Source organism: Fimicolochytrium jonesii, assembly GCF_025526975.1.
Source record: "Fimicolochytrium jonesii strain JEL569 chromosome Unknown EV422scaffold_11, whole genome shotgun sequence".
NCBI classification, from domain to species: domain Eukaryota; kingdom Fungi; phylum Chytridiomycota; class Chytridiomycetes; order Spizellomycetales; family Powellomycetaceae; genus Fimicolochytrium; species Fimicolochytrium jonesii.
Genome location: NW_026515678.1, coordinates 162,621 through 176,993, shown reverse-complemented (window position 1 = coordinate 176,993; position 14,373 = coordinate 162,621). Strand labels below are relative to the sequence as shown.

General features: G+C 53.4%; 5 protein-coding genes across 5 annotated transcripts; all 5 read right to left on the bottom strand.

Annotated features, from left to right (window-relative positions):
• Window positions 1–456: 456 nt before the first annotated feature.
• On the bottom strand, window positions 457–1,491 carry EV422DRAFT_49141 (Metallo-dependent phosphatase-like protein). The gene has a single exon (XM_053067530.1). It carries the CDS (start codon window positions 1,311–1,313, stop codon window positions 645–647), a length of 669 nt encoding a protein of 222 aa, XP_052925642.1. The 5' UTR covers window positions 1,314–1,491; the 3' UTR covers window positions 457–644.
• Window positions 1,492–1,791: 300 nt separating this feature from the next.
• Window positions 1,792–2,523, bottom strand: EV422DRAFT_49105 (uncharacterized protein). The gene is made up of 2 exons (XM_053067504.1): window positions 2,342–2,523; window positions 1,792–2,259 (listed from the first exon to the last, which is right to left on the bottom strand). Exon 2 carries the CDS (start codon window positions 2,247–2,249, stop codon window positions 1,803–1,805), a length of 447 nt encoding a protein of 148 aa, XP_052925641.1. The 5' UTR covers window positions 2,250–2,259; window positions 2,342–2,523; the 3' UTR covers window positions 1,792–1,802.
• A 438-nt stretch (window positions 2,524–2,961) lies between these two features.
• EV422DRAFT_49130 (mitochondrial carrier domain-containing protein) lies at window positions 2,962–4,558 on the bottom strand. Its single transcript, XM_053067520.1, has 4 exons — window positions 4,093–4,558; window positions 3,806–4,004; window positions 3,520–3,729; window positions 2,962–3,454 (listed from the first exon to the last, which is right to left on the bottom strand). The coding sequence occupies exons 1-4, from the start codon at window positions 4,291–4,293 to the stop codon at window positions 3,075–3,077; spliced, it is 990 nt and encodes a 329-aa protein (XP_052925640.1). The 5' UTR covers window positions 4,294–4,558; the 3' UTR covers window positions 2,962–3,074.
• Window positions 4,559–7,022: 2,464 nt separating this feature from the next.
• EV422DRAFT_488559 (high mobility group box domain-containing protein) lies at window positions 7,023–7,325 on the bottom strand (the record flags this gene model as incomplete). Its single annotated transcript, XM_053067425.1, has 2 exons — window positions 7,023–7,154; window positions 7,242–7,325. Coding segments are annotated over 2 exons (216 nt in total), but the record flags the coding sequence as incomplete, so codon positions are not given.
• Window positions 7,326–11,801: 4,476 nt separating this feature from the next.
• On the bottom strand, window positions 11,802–14,291 carry EV422DRAFT_48997 (uncharacterized protein). The gene is made up of 10 exons (XM_053067455.1): window positions 13,703–14,291; window positions 13,625–13,636; window positions 13,436–13,567; window positions 12,925–13,370; window positions 12,819–12,854; window positions 12,532–12,753; window positions 12,397–12,444; window positions 12,262–12,333; window positions 12,162–12,188; window positions 11,802–12,098 (listed from the first exon to the last, which is right to left on the bottom strand). Exons 1-10 carry the CDS (start codon window positions 14,229–14,231, stop codon window positions 11,877–11,879), a joined length of 1,746 nt encoding a protein of 581 aa, XP_052925638.1. The 5' UTR covers window positions 14,232–14,291; the 3' UTR covers window positions 11,802–11,876.
• Between the last annotated feature and the right edge of the window lie 82 nt (window positions 14,292–14,373).

The following is a 14,373-nucleotide window of genomic DNA, read 5'->3' as shown; positions in this document are numbered from 1 at the left end:
ACGCGGCCAGGCTAAAAAGTTTTTCTAGACAGCATCTTTCTAGTGATTTGTGGGTTGCTGCTGATTTCGCTCTAGGGCAGCCGTGGTCTGTTATGATCGGACGGGCGTCGGCAAATGTTGGACTCGATTTGGCTTTGGTGGAACCCCGACGGGATCTGTGCGCTGTTATGTAGTGCGGACCGTGGAGCCGCGAAAGGTTTCACACCCTTAGAACGCAAATAGTGGATGTTGCACAAACCAGGAATCAACCTTATAGTCGACTCCTGGTTTCTGCGACATCCACTATTTAGGGTTTTAGAGGACCTTCCGTCCTCTCGCTCGTCTCAGGTCCACGTTGGAGGTCAAGATGCGATATTGCCGGAACTCACACCAACATCCCACCGCATCGCCAGTGTCGTGTCGACGTATCCATGATTGGCATGCTTCTCCTCGACGGAGTAAATATGAGTTGAGATGCTGGAATTGAGGACGTCCATAGCGGCGCCACCTTCCAAAGTGTACCCGCAGCATCCAACGGCATGAGACATTTGAATAGCGAAAGGATATGCGATCAAAATCCATATTTTCTTTGAGAACCACCAAATACACGCACCTCGTTTCCTTTTAATATACACTCCGCCAGGACGTCGACATACCCCCTATATTCAATGGTCATCTACAACACTACTGGTGCTCCGCAGACTGGAGCATGTGCGTCTGTTATGCCCCTCCTGCTGACACTGTGTGCACCTCCGTTTTCGGGGCCTCTGCATCTCCATCAGCTCAACTGTGGCGTTCTCAGAGGAGCCTTCTTTCATCCGGTCAAAATATACATGCTCAAGATGAACACTCCCATCCAGCCCAACATCCATCACCCCAAACGAGTACCGAGCCTGCCGTCGCTTATCCGTCGGCGATCCCGGATTAAACATCCTTACTCCATCCACAATCCTATCGCTCGGTACATGCGAGTGGCCATACACGACAACATCAACCCGCTCATGTTCCAGTGCGTGAAACGCTCGCTGTTCGGTGGTGTGGGAAGATTTTCCTTCATGCCCGTGCACGAGTCCTATTTTGACCCCGGATACGGCGATCACTTTTGCGGCGGATCCGAAATGGTGACGGATTCTGGCGTCGTCGTTGTTTCCTGCTACTCCGATGATTTCGGTGTTGGGGAATAATTGTTGGAGCATTGTGTAAGATTCGTATGAGGCCCAGTCGCCTGCATGTAATATCATATCCACAGATTGGAAATGGGTGAGGAGAGTGGGTGGAATCTCTTTCGATCGTTTGGGAATGTGGGTGTCCGCCAAGATCCCTAGTCTAACCATGGCTGGATACTACACCAAGAATGGGAAGTGAAATTTTATCTGGCAAGCGATAAGGAAAAAACGCCCGCCGCTACGATTTGCGATGCGCGTCAATCGAGCGTGACGAGGCCAAAGGTGTCGACGAGACGATTGGAGACGGGGATCGGTCCTAGCGTCAAAGCAGAAGGGACGGCGAGAGGAAGAAAGGCCGAGATGCTGAGATGGGAGGGGTCTTTTGGGACGTCCGATTTCGCACCCGGTGGCTGTGCACTTCATGCATTACGAGCGCGCCCATCTCCGACCAGCCCTCTATATCTACGATCTATCCCCGCACTGGAATGCACTTTCGGAGACGACGACGCAAAGCAGCTTCACAAGTGTGAGACGATATCCCAGGGCACAAAAATCCATTCCATGTTGCGGAATTCCCAAAATCCTTCAGCTCCAGCCATGAATGCCAGCGATTCATGTCCCAGTCTGCGTTCATAGATTGCCCCAATCAAGAACATTCTACAACAACGCCATACTAACAACCACCCCAACCCCAACCGCCCACCCCCACCCCATCCCGACCCGACCCGCCATTGAAATCACACTACACCCCATCGCCTTATAAAAAACCCCACCAGTCTCCACCCCCCCAGCCCCAACACTCGTACTTCCCGCAAGCGTCCGACACGTCCCATCCGACACATACTCCGCACTAGCTAGAGCGCAGTTGGCGCACGCGTCGTCGACGCAGATGTAGGTTTGCACAGTGGTGCCGTTGCAGTTCATTGTGTACCAGGTGGTGGCGCTCAGGAGGGACTGCGGTTGGCATGAGTTGGGCGGGAGCGTGTGGACTTCTTTCCTGGTGCTGCAGGAGGAGTTGGTGTAGATTTCGATGCTGATGTCGGTTGCGTGGGTGAGGGAGAGGAGAGCGAGGACGGTGAGGAAGGTGACGAGCGGGGATTTCATTTTGGACTGACTGCGTAAGAATACGTTACCGTTAGCCGGGCGGATGCAAAGACATGGAAGTCTGACCGCACGAGAACTGCGGACGTACATACCTTGCACGCTGAATTTGAAAGTATGAGAGTTATTTCAACATCTTTCAACGGACAATAGATGCGAGAAAAAGTCCAGATTCTAATGTGTGGAGTGTGAATTTGAAGTGTTGAAGTGGAAGGGCCAGAGTAGGAGCTTGGCAGACAGAAGCGCGCTATGTTTGCGCCACAATGTTTAACGTCAACAAGATTATTTTCGGAAACTCGATGTGACTCGAGCGTTCAAGGAGGAGTGTTGCTCTCTTTCGGCGTGATGCTCGGCATTCGGGGGCCACAGACATGGTGATGAAGAGACCCCGTCAACACTGATCCCAAGAAAGCACGCCGGCGGACGCCCCGTGAAAAAAGCCTCATTGGCGAAAGATGGTTCGCGAGCCCCTACGAGATGCAGGAGCAAGCTGTGTGCCGACGTGCAGATGAAACAAAATTCAAAAAGAAAATAGAATATGGCCTGTCGTTTCATCCCAAAAGTCAGCGCTCGCTGAATACATGACCCCACCTCGGCTCGCATATGGATCCCTGTCTAAGTTCGAATGGCCCTCCGATACCCTATCCTAAGAAAAGAGCATCGTGGCGAGTATAGGATGAGACTTCCTCGTTTCTCCCTCTAATCTAGACTCAGTTTTCGTCGCTCTCAAGGGTCTTGTAGTCCTCAACTTTGAAAGATTCACCGAACACGACCAACCACTTGTACACGCGTTCGTAGACCTGAGGAGGGCGATGGATGAGTTCCAATTCACTGCCAGCCGAACAGGAGGCACACAAATGAAAGCATAGGAAAAATTCCACTTACCATGAATGTGATCGCTTGTCCGGGGGCGACACGCAAGACACGAGGTGTTAATCCCTTGTAGAACGCAGTGTAACCCTCGTTCTTAATGATCCCCGTCGTAACAGACATGAAGCGGGTCCAGCCCTTCTCCTTCGAAGGGTTCTTCTGAATCCTAGTCTTGATGGTATCTATGGGAGCGTTGAACAACGGTCCGCATGCTCCGGAAACGAAACCCATGATCAGATGTTGGTAGGCAGGGAGGGTGTCGCCGTATTGCGGTTGCTTTTCGTGCAGAACCTTGCGGAGGTATTGGTAGACGGTGAAGTTGGCGGCTTGGTTGGTGGCTAAAAGTAAGGGAAAAACGGTGAGTGATCCATTTCCATGCGGAGCGAACAGCGACGACGTTTACCTTGTCGCAGGGCGGTCAATCCGACACCCTTGTACAATGATGCAATACCCTCCTCTTGAATCATCACATACGCGCAGTGGGCAGCGTTCCTGTACTTTGGAATGTCCAGAGGATCGGTCATGGAGTGACGCTGAGCTTGCAAGCGAATCTTGATCACGTCCATGGGTGTCACCACCAACACAGCTTCCGTTGTTCCCGCAGCCAGACCAGCTAAATGAAAGCAATGATAGTACGCAGTGAGCAACCATTCCCCATATACATGGAGCACAGCCATGCGAGAACGCACCCATGAAGTTCCCGCCAGCGCTAACTTTTCCGGTAGTCTTGTCAGCCATCTTGGCCTTGAAGTACTCAAACGACGAGAATCGAATGGCCATTTTTGGAACGATTCCGGTCACAACGGCGCCAAGACCCTTGTAGAGCGACAAAACACCTTCTTTCCGCGCGATTTGGACACCAACACTGATGAAATTCTGGCTCTTCGGCTACGCGAGAGTAAAGTATAACGTTTAGCTCATTGTCATGAGACCTGATGATCCGAATCTGGGCCGCCCAAATCCTTCCTTCGCTTACCTGTGCAGCAGCGGCCTTCATGGCATCTCCAGCCGCCGTGGTCAAGGGCTTCCTTGCTCCTCGCTCTCCACGCAGCTGAAGACGAACTTTGATAGTGTCCAATGGATGGCATGATAATGCTTCGCAGCATCCCGCGATACCTCCAGCAACGAGGTGAATCGCGAGGTTCTTCTTTTGTGGCTTTGCGGCGTCTTTGGACATGGTTGATATTGGCAGTTTTGAAGTCGTGGGAATGCTTTGTGTGGAGGTCGGAATGGACGATGGCGGAAACGATGCAGAGGATTTTCACGCGTTCTGTACTATTTCGAAAGAAAAAGAGGAACGGGGAGGGAAGGTTAAGCTCAAATTCGAATTGGGCGTGTGTCGTCGTTCCGCATCGGGGGAAAATCGGTGCGAACTGGGAAAAGGCCGCAAAGCAAACGGCGACGGCGACGGCGGGGAGAATGGCGCAAACGGCGACGGCGACGCTTACCTTGCGGCTGTTCCTGTGAAGAATGCGACAACCCCGAGTATGTGCGCTAGTGCAAGATGCTTCGTAGTTGGAGGTCAATTTACTGTAATGTACAGGGCTGTGCTGAGGACTTTATACGCGTGCTCGCCAGTTGATATCAGCTCAGGCGGTGGGAATTGGGCTCAGTACAGTATATCTTGGGGAAGATGGCGGTAACTTGCAGCGCGAACAGGAAGCAGAGGACAGGTAACGATGACGGGCAAGCAAAGGGTTCAAGGCGAAAGGTTCTCAGGGAGGGCTGTCTTTTGGAAAGGACGTCTTTTGTATTCCACTCCGCTTTTGGGAGTCGTCCACAACGCTTTATGGATGACTCTTTGCATGATGCATGGCAGGGTGAGGCCGGGGGATGAGGGTGAGGTGAACGCGCGCGCGTGGGAAGCAAAGCAAGTCATGCCGTGTGAGATGCCATCTCTTGAAGCCGGAAGCCGCCCCCCTCATGCTGCAGGCGGTGTATCGCGGGCGCCGGGCAGGATGGGCTCCTTCGTCATCACCATTCAGTACATTTCCCTCGGCGGCCACCGCCCACATGTCAAATTCATCACTCCACTGGCGAATGAGTGGCGATCGGCGGATTTGCCTGGTCACTTGACGAAGGGGGCTCGCTCTCTCTCTCTCTCTCCGCTCGCTCTGGCGGCAAATCTGCAACAACTAAAGTTACCAAACAGGGTTCTGGCTGCGGTTGATGCCGGGTCGCCCTCCGAAAAACATGGATTCACATTCCTTTGGCAAAGCGGGTCCTTCCTGCGAGAAGGGAAGACGTTGGTGCAGCGATGAGACGCCAAAAGTCAAAAATTGGCGACGGTCACACTGAGAAGTGATTGGCGGCCATGAGCACGAGGGTTCGGGTGTGGCCGGGGCAGTCCGGGTTTCCCTCCGTTTCCTTCCGCTTTATACATCACGTGTCTTCACGTGCCATTTGTCGGTTCAAACTGCTTCGAGCTAATACGAAACGGATAGGAAACAATCGGATGGATATCTGGAAAGCGGCGACGAAGGATAACCTGCACTTTTGGACGTCGCTCTTGGACAAAACTGCAGCAGACGATTCGAAGGCGATGTCAGTTTGACCGGATTCAGCGATGGTTGCCTTCGATCTCACAATCTTCACATCCCTACGCCTTTTGATGACATCCAAAGTTCCACATATATAACAGGATCGCAAAAATCTTCGAAAACATCGCTACACAGCACCAGGACAGGTACGCAAAAAAACGACGGTGGGAGCGGATGGATCCGGCTGCCTGGAATATCCTGCGCTGTTTCTCCAGTGTAGCATTCCGGCACTAATCGCCCTATTATCGTCTGATATGCCAATCTAGCAAAAACAGCAAGAAATATCCAAAATCGATGCGAAAAGAGACATTATTGTTCCAAAAGAATAGCCAAGCTGTTCTTGGCAATATATATTGTAGTACAAAACGAAAACTAACAATCACAAATCAACTAGTTGAGCCCAAAATTTCCATGGCGCATCGCAGAATTCCGTTAATATCTTTCAAAGACGGTAAGTGTGCAAGGTTGACAACCTGATACTAGTAGAGCACTCAGACTAGTGCCCATGATATGCGTAGCCAGGGTATGGGGGTCCTCGCGGAGGGTATTGTTGCGGCGTCGCGCCATAAGGTGCAGGGTATGAATGGTTGTTGGCATAAGGGGAGCGTCCCATCTCCTGCTGTTGCTGTTGGGTGAGGGAAGATGACGCGAGCTGACCAGATTGCCCCTGCTGTGTCGCCTGCTGCACCGGCTGGATCGGGTGCCCCAGGTGCGGCTGCGGTGACTGCACCTGCGGCATAGTGGATTGCCCAGGTCCGCCAGGGTATGGGTACTGCTGCCCAGGATAATGACCCATGTACGGATAGTGCGTGCTGCCAGCAGAAGCTTGGTGGGGGCCTGGAGGAGGCAACGCAGCCGAATGACCGTAGGGAGTGTGTCCGTACGGATAATGCGAGTAAGCACCCGGAGCTTCACCGGGCCGTTGGGGAGCCCAGTTGGTGTATGGAAGGCTGCCGGGGCTTCCGTTGGTGTCAATGCCGGAACTAGGCACCGAGCCGGACATGCTCCCACGCCCGCCGGCGCCGCCCAACGAGAAGGTTCTATGGGGCGGCGGAGGCATGTGATGGCCGTAGGAGAGTCCCTCCTGGGGGAGGAAGCTGACGCTTCGCCTCGACACGCTGTGCAGACTTGGGGACCGCGACGACCGCGACTGGCCGTCAATGTGTGCGACGGAGCTATGCCTCGAGTCAGGAATGCTCATGTGACGCTGCGAGCGACCGGTGCTGGCCCCACTCGCGTTGGACGGTCGGCGATCGTCAGCTTCCTCAGAGTTGCTCCGCTTCTTGCCGCTCTTTCCCTTGTCTACATGGTTCTGCATCGCGAGGGCATTTGCGGTGGCAACGGCCTTCTTGCCAGGTTTGGTGGTCTTGCGGGGCGTGTATTTGTAGTCTGGGAAGGCCATGGTGTGCAATCGTTTGGCTTCCTCCGCCTTCACCTTGTATTCATCTTTGACGCTCTGCGGCTCTTCGGCCCACATCCTCCCAATGACTCGAGACACCTGCAGATTAACGAATGAAAGGATTGGGAAATTTATCGGCACCAACACTCTCGATGCAAGCTGGTGACAGCTACAAGTGCTACTCACCTCGTTGTTCGTAATGCCTTCATGCAGTCGAAGAACCTCGTCTTGCTTCTCAGTTCGATAGATGATGAACGAGTTTGGAGGCCTGGGAGCTTTCTTCGGCTTGGTCGTCGACTGCTTGTACACAGCCGGCTCAGACGAAGTGTTCGCATTCTCTCCCACCTAACGGAGTGAATGTCGGTTAGGTTGGCAAGCTCAGCCAGACGTAGCAATCCTGTATGGAGAGGATGATTCGACGCATACCTTTGTGAGCTTGTCATCCCCAGAGGCCACTCTGGTCGCCAGAGGCGGGAACATAGCGCCGACGTTGACGAGATTGACCAGCAACTCTGCATTCCTGGGCACATGAGCCGGAATGAGTAGCGGGTAGTACCCCGTCGGAACCTTGTACGTCTGTCCGGTCTCTTCCACATTAGCCTTGGAGGACACTCGCGACTGGCTCGCCAGCGTCGTATCCGACTGGGGCGCGGTACCGATTCCCAGACCTTGCAAAGGCGTAGGGGCGGGTATCATCGAGCCCCTGCGAGATGAACGGATCATGGCGGCATTGTCACGGCCGGAGGCCATGGAAAGCATGGAAAGCATGTCCGCCGTGATCGATGCGCGACGAGAGGTGGGAAGACTCGAGTCGCTGAGGGAGCGTGACATGTTCTGATTGAGAGCCGAGGCGCCCTCGAGGACAGGGTGCAGCTGTTCAGGAAAGATCTTGGAGGCCGAGCTTGCAGCTTCCATAGCATCTTCGAATGTCTGTGTGGGGGCCGAAACGGAAAAGAAAGGCATGACAAACGCGGTCAATATGGTGTCAATTTCAAACAGGTTTGTGCGCAGCCTCAGGGCACGCTGTCACATTTTCCAACCCCCACACCAAACAACTGTCAAGCACAACAACTTACATGGTCCCGCTCGTAATTGGCAGTCAAGATGCTGTCGCTGCCAGCCGTTGTCGCTTGAGGAGGCTTCTCAACGTCATAGAGATCATCCTTGCTTTGCAAGGTAGACAGCTGGCGATGGAGCTCGGCAGCGTTGACGGATCGGTCGAGCGGATCAACTTCCATGTCCTCATGGTCAACAACGATGGTGTCGTCCACGGGCGACTGGATGTCCATGCCACTGAGGGCACCAGCGGCGTCGGAGAACGGGCTCCCAACGACGCTGCCGCGCCTCTCGTCCCGCTGAACGGTGTCGAGGTCAGCGTGACTGCCATGGTGGCTGTTGCTGTTGCTCTTGGTCCAGCCGCCGACGGCCGCAGAGATGCGTGAGGGTAGCGAAGGCGGGCCAACCTTCTGCTTTTTGCGTTGATACATTTCTCAAAAGATGCGGGATGACTCTTCGAAAGAAGCTGGTTGGGTTCGAGGTCGAAGGGGCACGCGTGTGTACGCCGTGTTCAGCTAGGCGTTGTGGAGAGCGAGAGCGTTCTAGGCCTCGTTATTACCGCACGACGATGGTACGATAATACGAGGTCGATACGTAGTCCTTTGTACCGTGAGATTTGTGTATGTCGTTCAGACAAAGGACGGCGGGACCACGATGTTGCATGCAGATTTGATGTCAGAGCAGGTGAATGGGATTTGCGAGTGCTATGGACGCGTAAACAAAGTCCGTTGCGGGTTTTAAGGAATTTCAATCTCCAGGTGCGAGGGACTTGGGGACGGAGCCGAAGGTTTCGCAAGATCCCGCACTGAGGACGGCGGATCTGGTCAATGGGGCGTCTGTTTATGAATGGGGGTGTCTGCTATGTCGCCCGCTTCTCAGCTGCAAACCTTTATGCGTTCGATGTCGGTCGACCGACGAGCGTTTCCAGCTTCCTGTCCCTCACACGCAACCTCAATCGATTATGAAGAGCGATGGAGGATAATGGGGGTTGGTCGAGTGGTGTATTGCGTTAAAAGAGGCGAGATATGCGGGAAATGAGCCAAGGCTGCGCGCATTATTGTTCTCCGCGGGAGCAAACAACGTTGGCTTCACGGGTCGATACTTTGCAGCGCAAATATATTACGAATTGCTCCCGATCGTGGAGACCCTTCTTGGACAGCTGCAAGCTGCCAAAATCCAGATAGTCTGCATGCCCTGGATTGCAGCCAAGCGTCAGTGGATGCGCAGGCCCGTAAGCGCCAGAGCCGAGGGCGCGCTGAACGCGTAAGCCAAAAATAGGGGTGAACAACAAAGGGGACAACAGCCCGCCTCAACAAAAGGGGGGATCAGGAAGGGGGGAATGAAGAAGAATAGTGGAGGCCGTGTCAATGCGCAAAACCCGTTTAAGATTCCATTGCCGATAAACATCGCTCGGCCTGAATATGCTGAACAGCGGTATATGTGGTTGAATCGTACCCTTAGGTCCCGGCCGGCAATTCCTTTGTTCCCTATCCATCTACCTACCATGTGGCCCTGGAGGGTAAAGCTGTCCAAACATGCGACAGACCTAGATCGTGTTTAAGGTTCGATTGTTTGGTGGGTGATGAATCCCCTCACAATGGGGTCCAGATGGAAGTGAAAAGATTCTTTGGAATGGCGGGCCAGAGAACCACGCGTCAAAGGGGGATTCTGGAAGACACCCGTTTTCTGAGTAGAACCCCCTCAGCCTTCCAAATGGCCGTCACATAGGGAGACACGAAGAAGAACTGTCAAAGTTCTGTGGGTTCCAGCTGCGGGCGGAGTTTTCGTTTCCACAAATATCTCGCGGGCGGGCCATCGATCGCTTTTTGATTTCTGGGTTTGCGAGTTCCGGGGTTTAGGAGAGTCTAATCGGGCTACGTGTGAGGCCCCACCGCCCATGTGTCCGACCTAATCAAACGACTCTGGATCCACTCAGAGCGAAAAGTGTGTAGGGAAGTGACAGGATCCGGCCGAGAGTCCTTCTTGTTCTTGTTTTGGGCAGCGATAGCAGCCGCTTTCCGGGCGATTGTCCATATACTCCTCTGTTGTTGTGCTGCTGAATATGAATCCAGGGACGTGTTGATATATTGCACACCAACGATCTGTGCGATCGGAACCTGTGGGCGGGAGAGGAGCACACAGGTGTGGAAAGACAAATGAAGGACGTAGCGCAGTGACACCCAGAGAAGCTCTGTATCTAGTTTTCGACAGAAAAAGCAAACGTCGTCGGAGAGAACAGTATCGGATTGCAACAGTTCGTTGGAATGACAAACCATCGTTGAGGGGCTTGATCATGTGCAGGGCCGTGGAAAACCAACCCTTCTTCCTTCCGTGCGTCCCACCTCCAGTATCTCTCTCCACAGCTCCCATCATAGACTGAGAGACCAGAACGCCAGGACGTCCGATCGCAGAATGTTCAGAAAGTGAGGGAACTATGGGAGTGAGAGTCGGAGCGAAGGCGGGAACACACGTCTTCGAAGAAGGTCGGCGCGGCCAGCAACTTTTATATAAAGGGCTCATGATGAAGCCGCAACAACGTACGATTTGACATTTCCAATAACCGGAGCGATGGAGGGAGGCTGGGGCGGGTGGGTATATTCACACTGCTCTCGCCGTTCCGAGGGGGCCAGACTCCTCTCGGCTCCTTTTATATGCGCGCCGTCCGGGCGCCTTCGAAATCCGAGGCTTTTTCATCAGTTGTGCCATTTTTGGAAGACCTGGCTCGGAGTTCAAGCCACGCACCCCACGTCCACGCCCCACGGGCCACTGGTCACCAACATCGGCTGAAAGCTGCAAAAAAAATCTGATGGTGGCGATTAGGCTCCGCGCCGGTGCTCTCGTGCTCTCCATTCCTATATCGTAGATCATAAGCGATATCCAACGTTTGGAACGAGTTTACTACCTTACAACTCAAGTTTACATTAAGAGTTACATGGAATTGTGACCCCAGTTCCGGGTCCGGCAAAACCCGTTTTCGGCATCCTGTGATCAGTGAGGTCACGAAACGACCGCAGATGCCAAAAAAGCGGAGTTGTAGACGCAGCTTCCCAAAATCCGGCAACACCTCTTCAGTCACGGCAGTATCCCGATGTTCGGACAGAACATAGCTACAGTACATCACGAGTGTGGCCACTGCTTTCAGGTCAACGAACGTTTGCTACGAATGCATACATCAGGTTTGACTGTCAAAGATGCGGAAAGGACCTCGGCCTGGCATCGTCGTTCGCTACATGGCTAACCTAGTAAGCCGCATCTCGCGTATGTCGATGAGGCACTCGCCGAATTATACAGCATGTGCTGAATGGTCATGATTGGCGCTCTGATATCGCGTTGAATCGCTCACTGATCAAGCAGGGTGCTCACTGCTCAAAAGGTTGAACTTCCTTTCCGGGTACGATGTTAACCGTGGCATCGGCGCGTTTCCAGCTTCCAGGATTCGAAGCCAGAATCGCGACGAAAGACTACTATGGCAACTCCGAAATGCCAGGACGCCGTGTTTCTTCAGTCCCCAACAAAAGAGGAGAATGGAAGCCGCTGCCGCGTTCTGACATAAGCGCGACGCTTGCCTGTGTTCGATATCATGGAATGGAGATGGGAGACGAAATCGTGTGCTGATGGAAAAAGCTTTGTTTTACCGTGTGTGAGGCGGAGCGGCAGTCCGCGTTTGCACGGCCGCCTTGTCCGCCATCCGCCTCCGAATCCACGGCCGTCAAGCCGCCCTTAAATACGCCACCACGGCTGCTATCCCACAATCCCGCTCTGACCTTACGCCGATGCATCCATCAGATGTTCCAAATCCGGCTCCATGGCAAGAATATCACCCGAGCCACTTCCAGGCATCACATGGGTTGCATCGTCGGCGACAGTCTCTGCAACATCGACATCAACGAGTTTCTCATCCTCCACGAAGAAGTTTGTCCCCTGTAGTTCTGGAGGCAGGTAGGTTTGTTGTACGGGGCCCGCGTAATTCGGGTTGTACTTGTAACCCTACCAAGATGGTTCGCATAAGGACGAGAGTAGCGAAAGGAATCTGCCAGTGTGTCTCCTCACCTTTCCGTAGTCCAGTTCCTTCATGAGCTGCAGATGAGAAGCGCGACGTGAACCGATTAGAGAACGTGTGGAGGCATACACACTCTCTTTCGAGCCGTACCTTTGTCGGGGCATTCCGTATGTGTAAAGGCACTGGGTATGCTGTTGTCTTCTCGATTGTTTGTTTGACGCGCTGTTCCAATGGGTCGGTGAACGCCGTCAGACCTCGCTACGGCGTGGATCCGCTTGTCCTTACCTTAATGGCTTTGTAAACTTCCACGCTCTTGGGTGCTCGACTCATATACTGCAAAGAGCAGGCTAGGTGGTTGGTCCCGAAACGCACTTTTTCACCACCTCATCACCCGACGAGACGACATTATACCCCACATACCACACAGCAATGTGCCAAGATTGCATCACATTCCGGCATGCCAATCATCTGACACGACTGATACGTCGCTACCGCTAATGGTAGTGCGTTGCTATCCGCTAAACCGATATCCTCCGATGCGAAGCGAATGAGTCGTCGCGCCACATACAGCGGGTCTTCACCGGCGTAAATCATGCGGCCGAGCCAATAAAGTGCTGCGTTTTCGTCGGATCCGCGAAGACTCTGTGGGACGAATGGGCTCAGAAAGGGGTCGGTATATGGCAATTCAAAATCATTATGCGCAATACCTTGTGCAGCGCTGATATTATGTTGTAGTGTTCATCCTGCGACCGCGGGTGTATGGACTGTGAGGTTGACATGTTCCATCCAAGCTCTGACAGCGCATTGGCTTACCCCATTCCGATCGTACATCAGAGATGATTTCTGCAGTGCCTCCAAAATTGACTTTTCGGAAATCTCAACCTTCTGCGCCCCCCTGTCCTCCCCCTCCCCTCCCGGAATTCTTTCGCTCCGACCGAGTGTAGCTGAATTGACTGCCATCTCCAATGCATTGATCGCAGCCCTAGCATCCCCATCACATATTGTGGCCAGATGGGTCAGCACCTTGTCGGCGACCGACACCGAGCCGTCCGTGACCTTGAAGGACAAAGCGCGTCGTAAAACCTTAACAAGATCGTCAGTCTCAAGCTTTCCAAGTACAAACACTCGACATCGACTGAGGAGCGCGTTGTTGACTCGAAAGGACGGATTCTCCGTGGTTGCTGCAATGAGAGTGAACTCTCCCTTCTCGACGGGCGGAAGGAAGAAATCCTGTTGGGATTTGGTGAACCGGTGGATCTCTGATTTGCAAAACAACATGTCAGCCAACGGTATTTGTCGCTTGCGCACCAGCGTTTGAACTAACCGTCAAGGAAGATGACTGATTTCCGGCCAGTCAATAGCCTGTGATTCTTTGCCTCCTCTGCCGCCTTCCGAACATCAGCAACATTGTGAATTGTTGCGGAGAGCTCCCGAAAATGGGTATTCTGCGTCCTTGCTGAGGCATCGTGAATATCACGTCACGTCTGGCCGAGGAGTTCCGCGGTTTGCTTACCGATGATCCTAGCTATACCCGAAGAATGGCATTAGACTCGTTCCGTCTCGAGGGTCACCCGCTGAACGAAAATACTACCTAGCGTGGTCTTTCCAGATCCCGGAGGGCCCCATAGAATCAAGCTAGGCACTCGATTATTCTCTATTAACGATCGCAGCAATGTTCCCGGTCCAATCAGGTTTGTATGCCCTTGTACATCATCCAAACTAGCCGGGCGTGCCAGATCCGCTAATGGCACATGGGAGTTCTGCTTCTCTCGTCGAGTTCCCGGCTCGTTCACGCCGTTCGCCGTTGGCGTTGGAGGAAGCTCAGACGTTGGTCGGGACGGCAGTTTCTCAAGGATTGGAAAACTATCAGAGTCTCCTCGCTTGCGCTTAGGAGTCGGGGTAGACAAAGTAGAACGGTTTGTCGGGCGAGCGAGCGAGGTCTCTCCTCGTTGACCAAGCAATGTGGTTTGCAGTTTCCGTTGGGATGAGGGAGCAGAGCTGAACGAGTCCCGCCCATTATTTCCATTAGTATCTGTAAGACAGCCGGCGTCCAGGTGGTGGTTTATGGTGCTCTGAGGGATGTTCTTGTGGCACACCGGGCACTCTACGTCTGTCGACATTACGGCAACTTTGAACAAAAGGTCCCAAGCCTGAGTTTGCAACTTCAGAATTCATGGAGGGGAAAACGCGTGAGATGAGGCGGACGTCTGGACACTCTGGACATCCGGACATTTTCCCTTTTTTTTTGATCCATTTGGGACG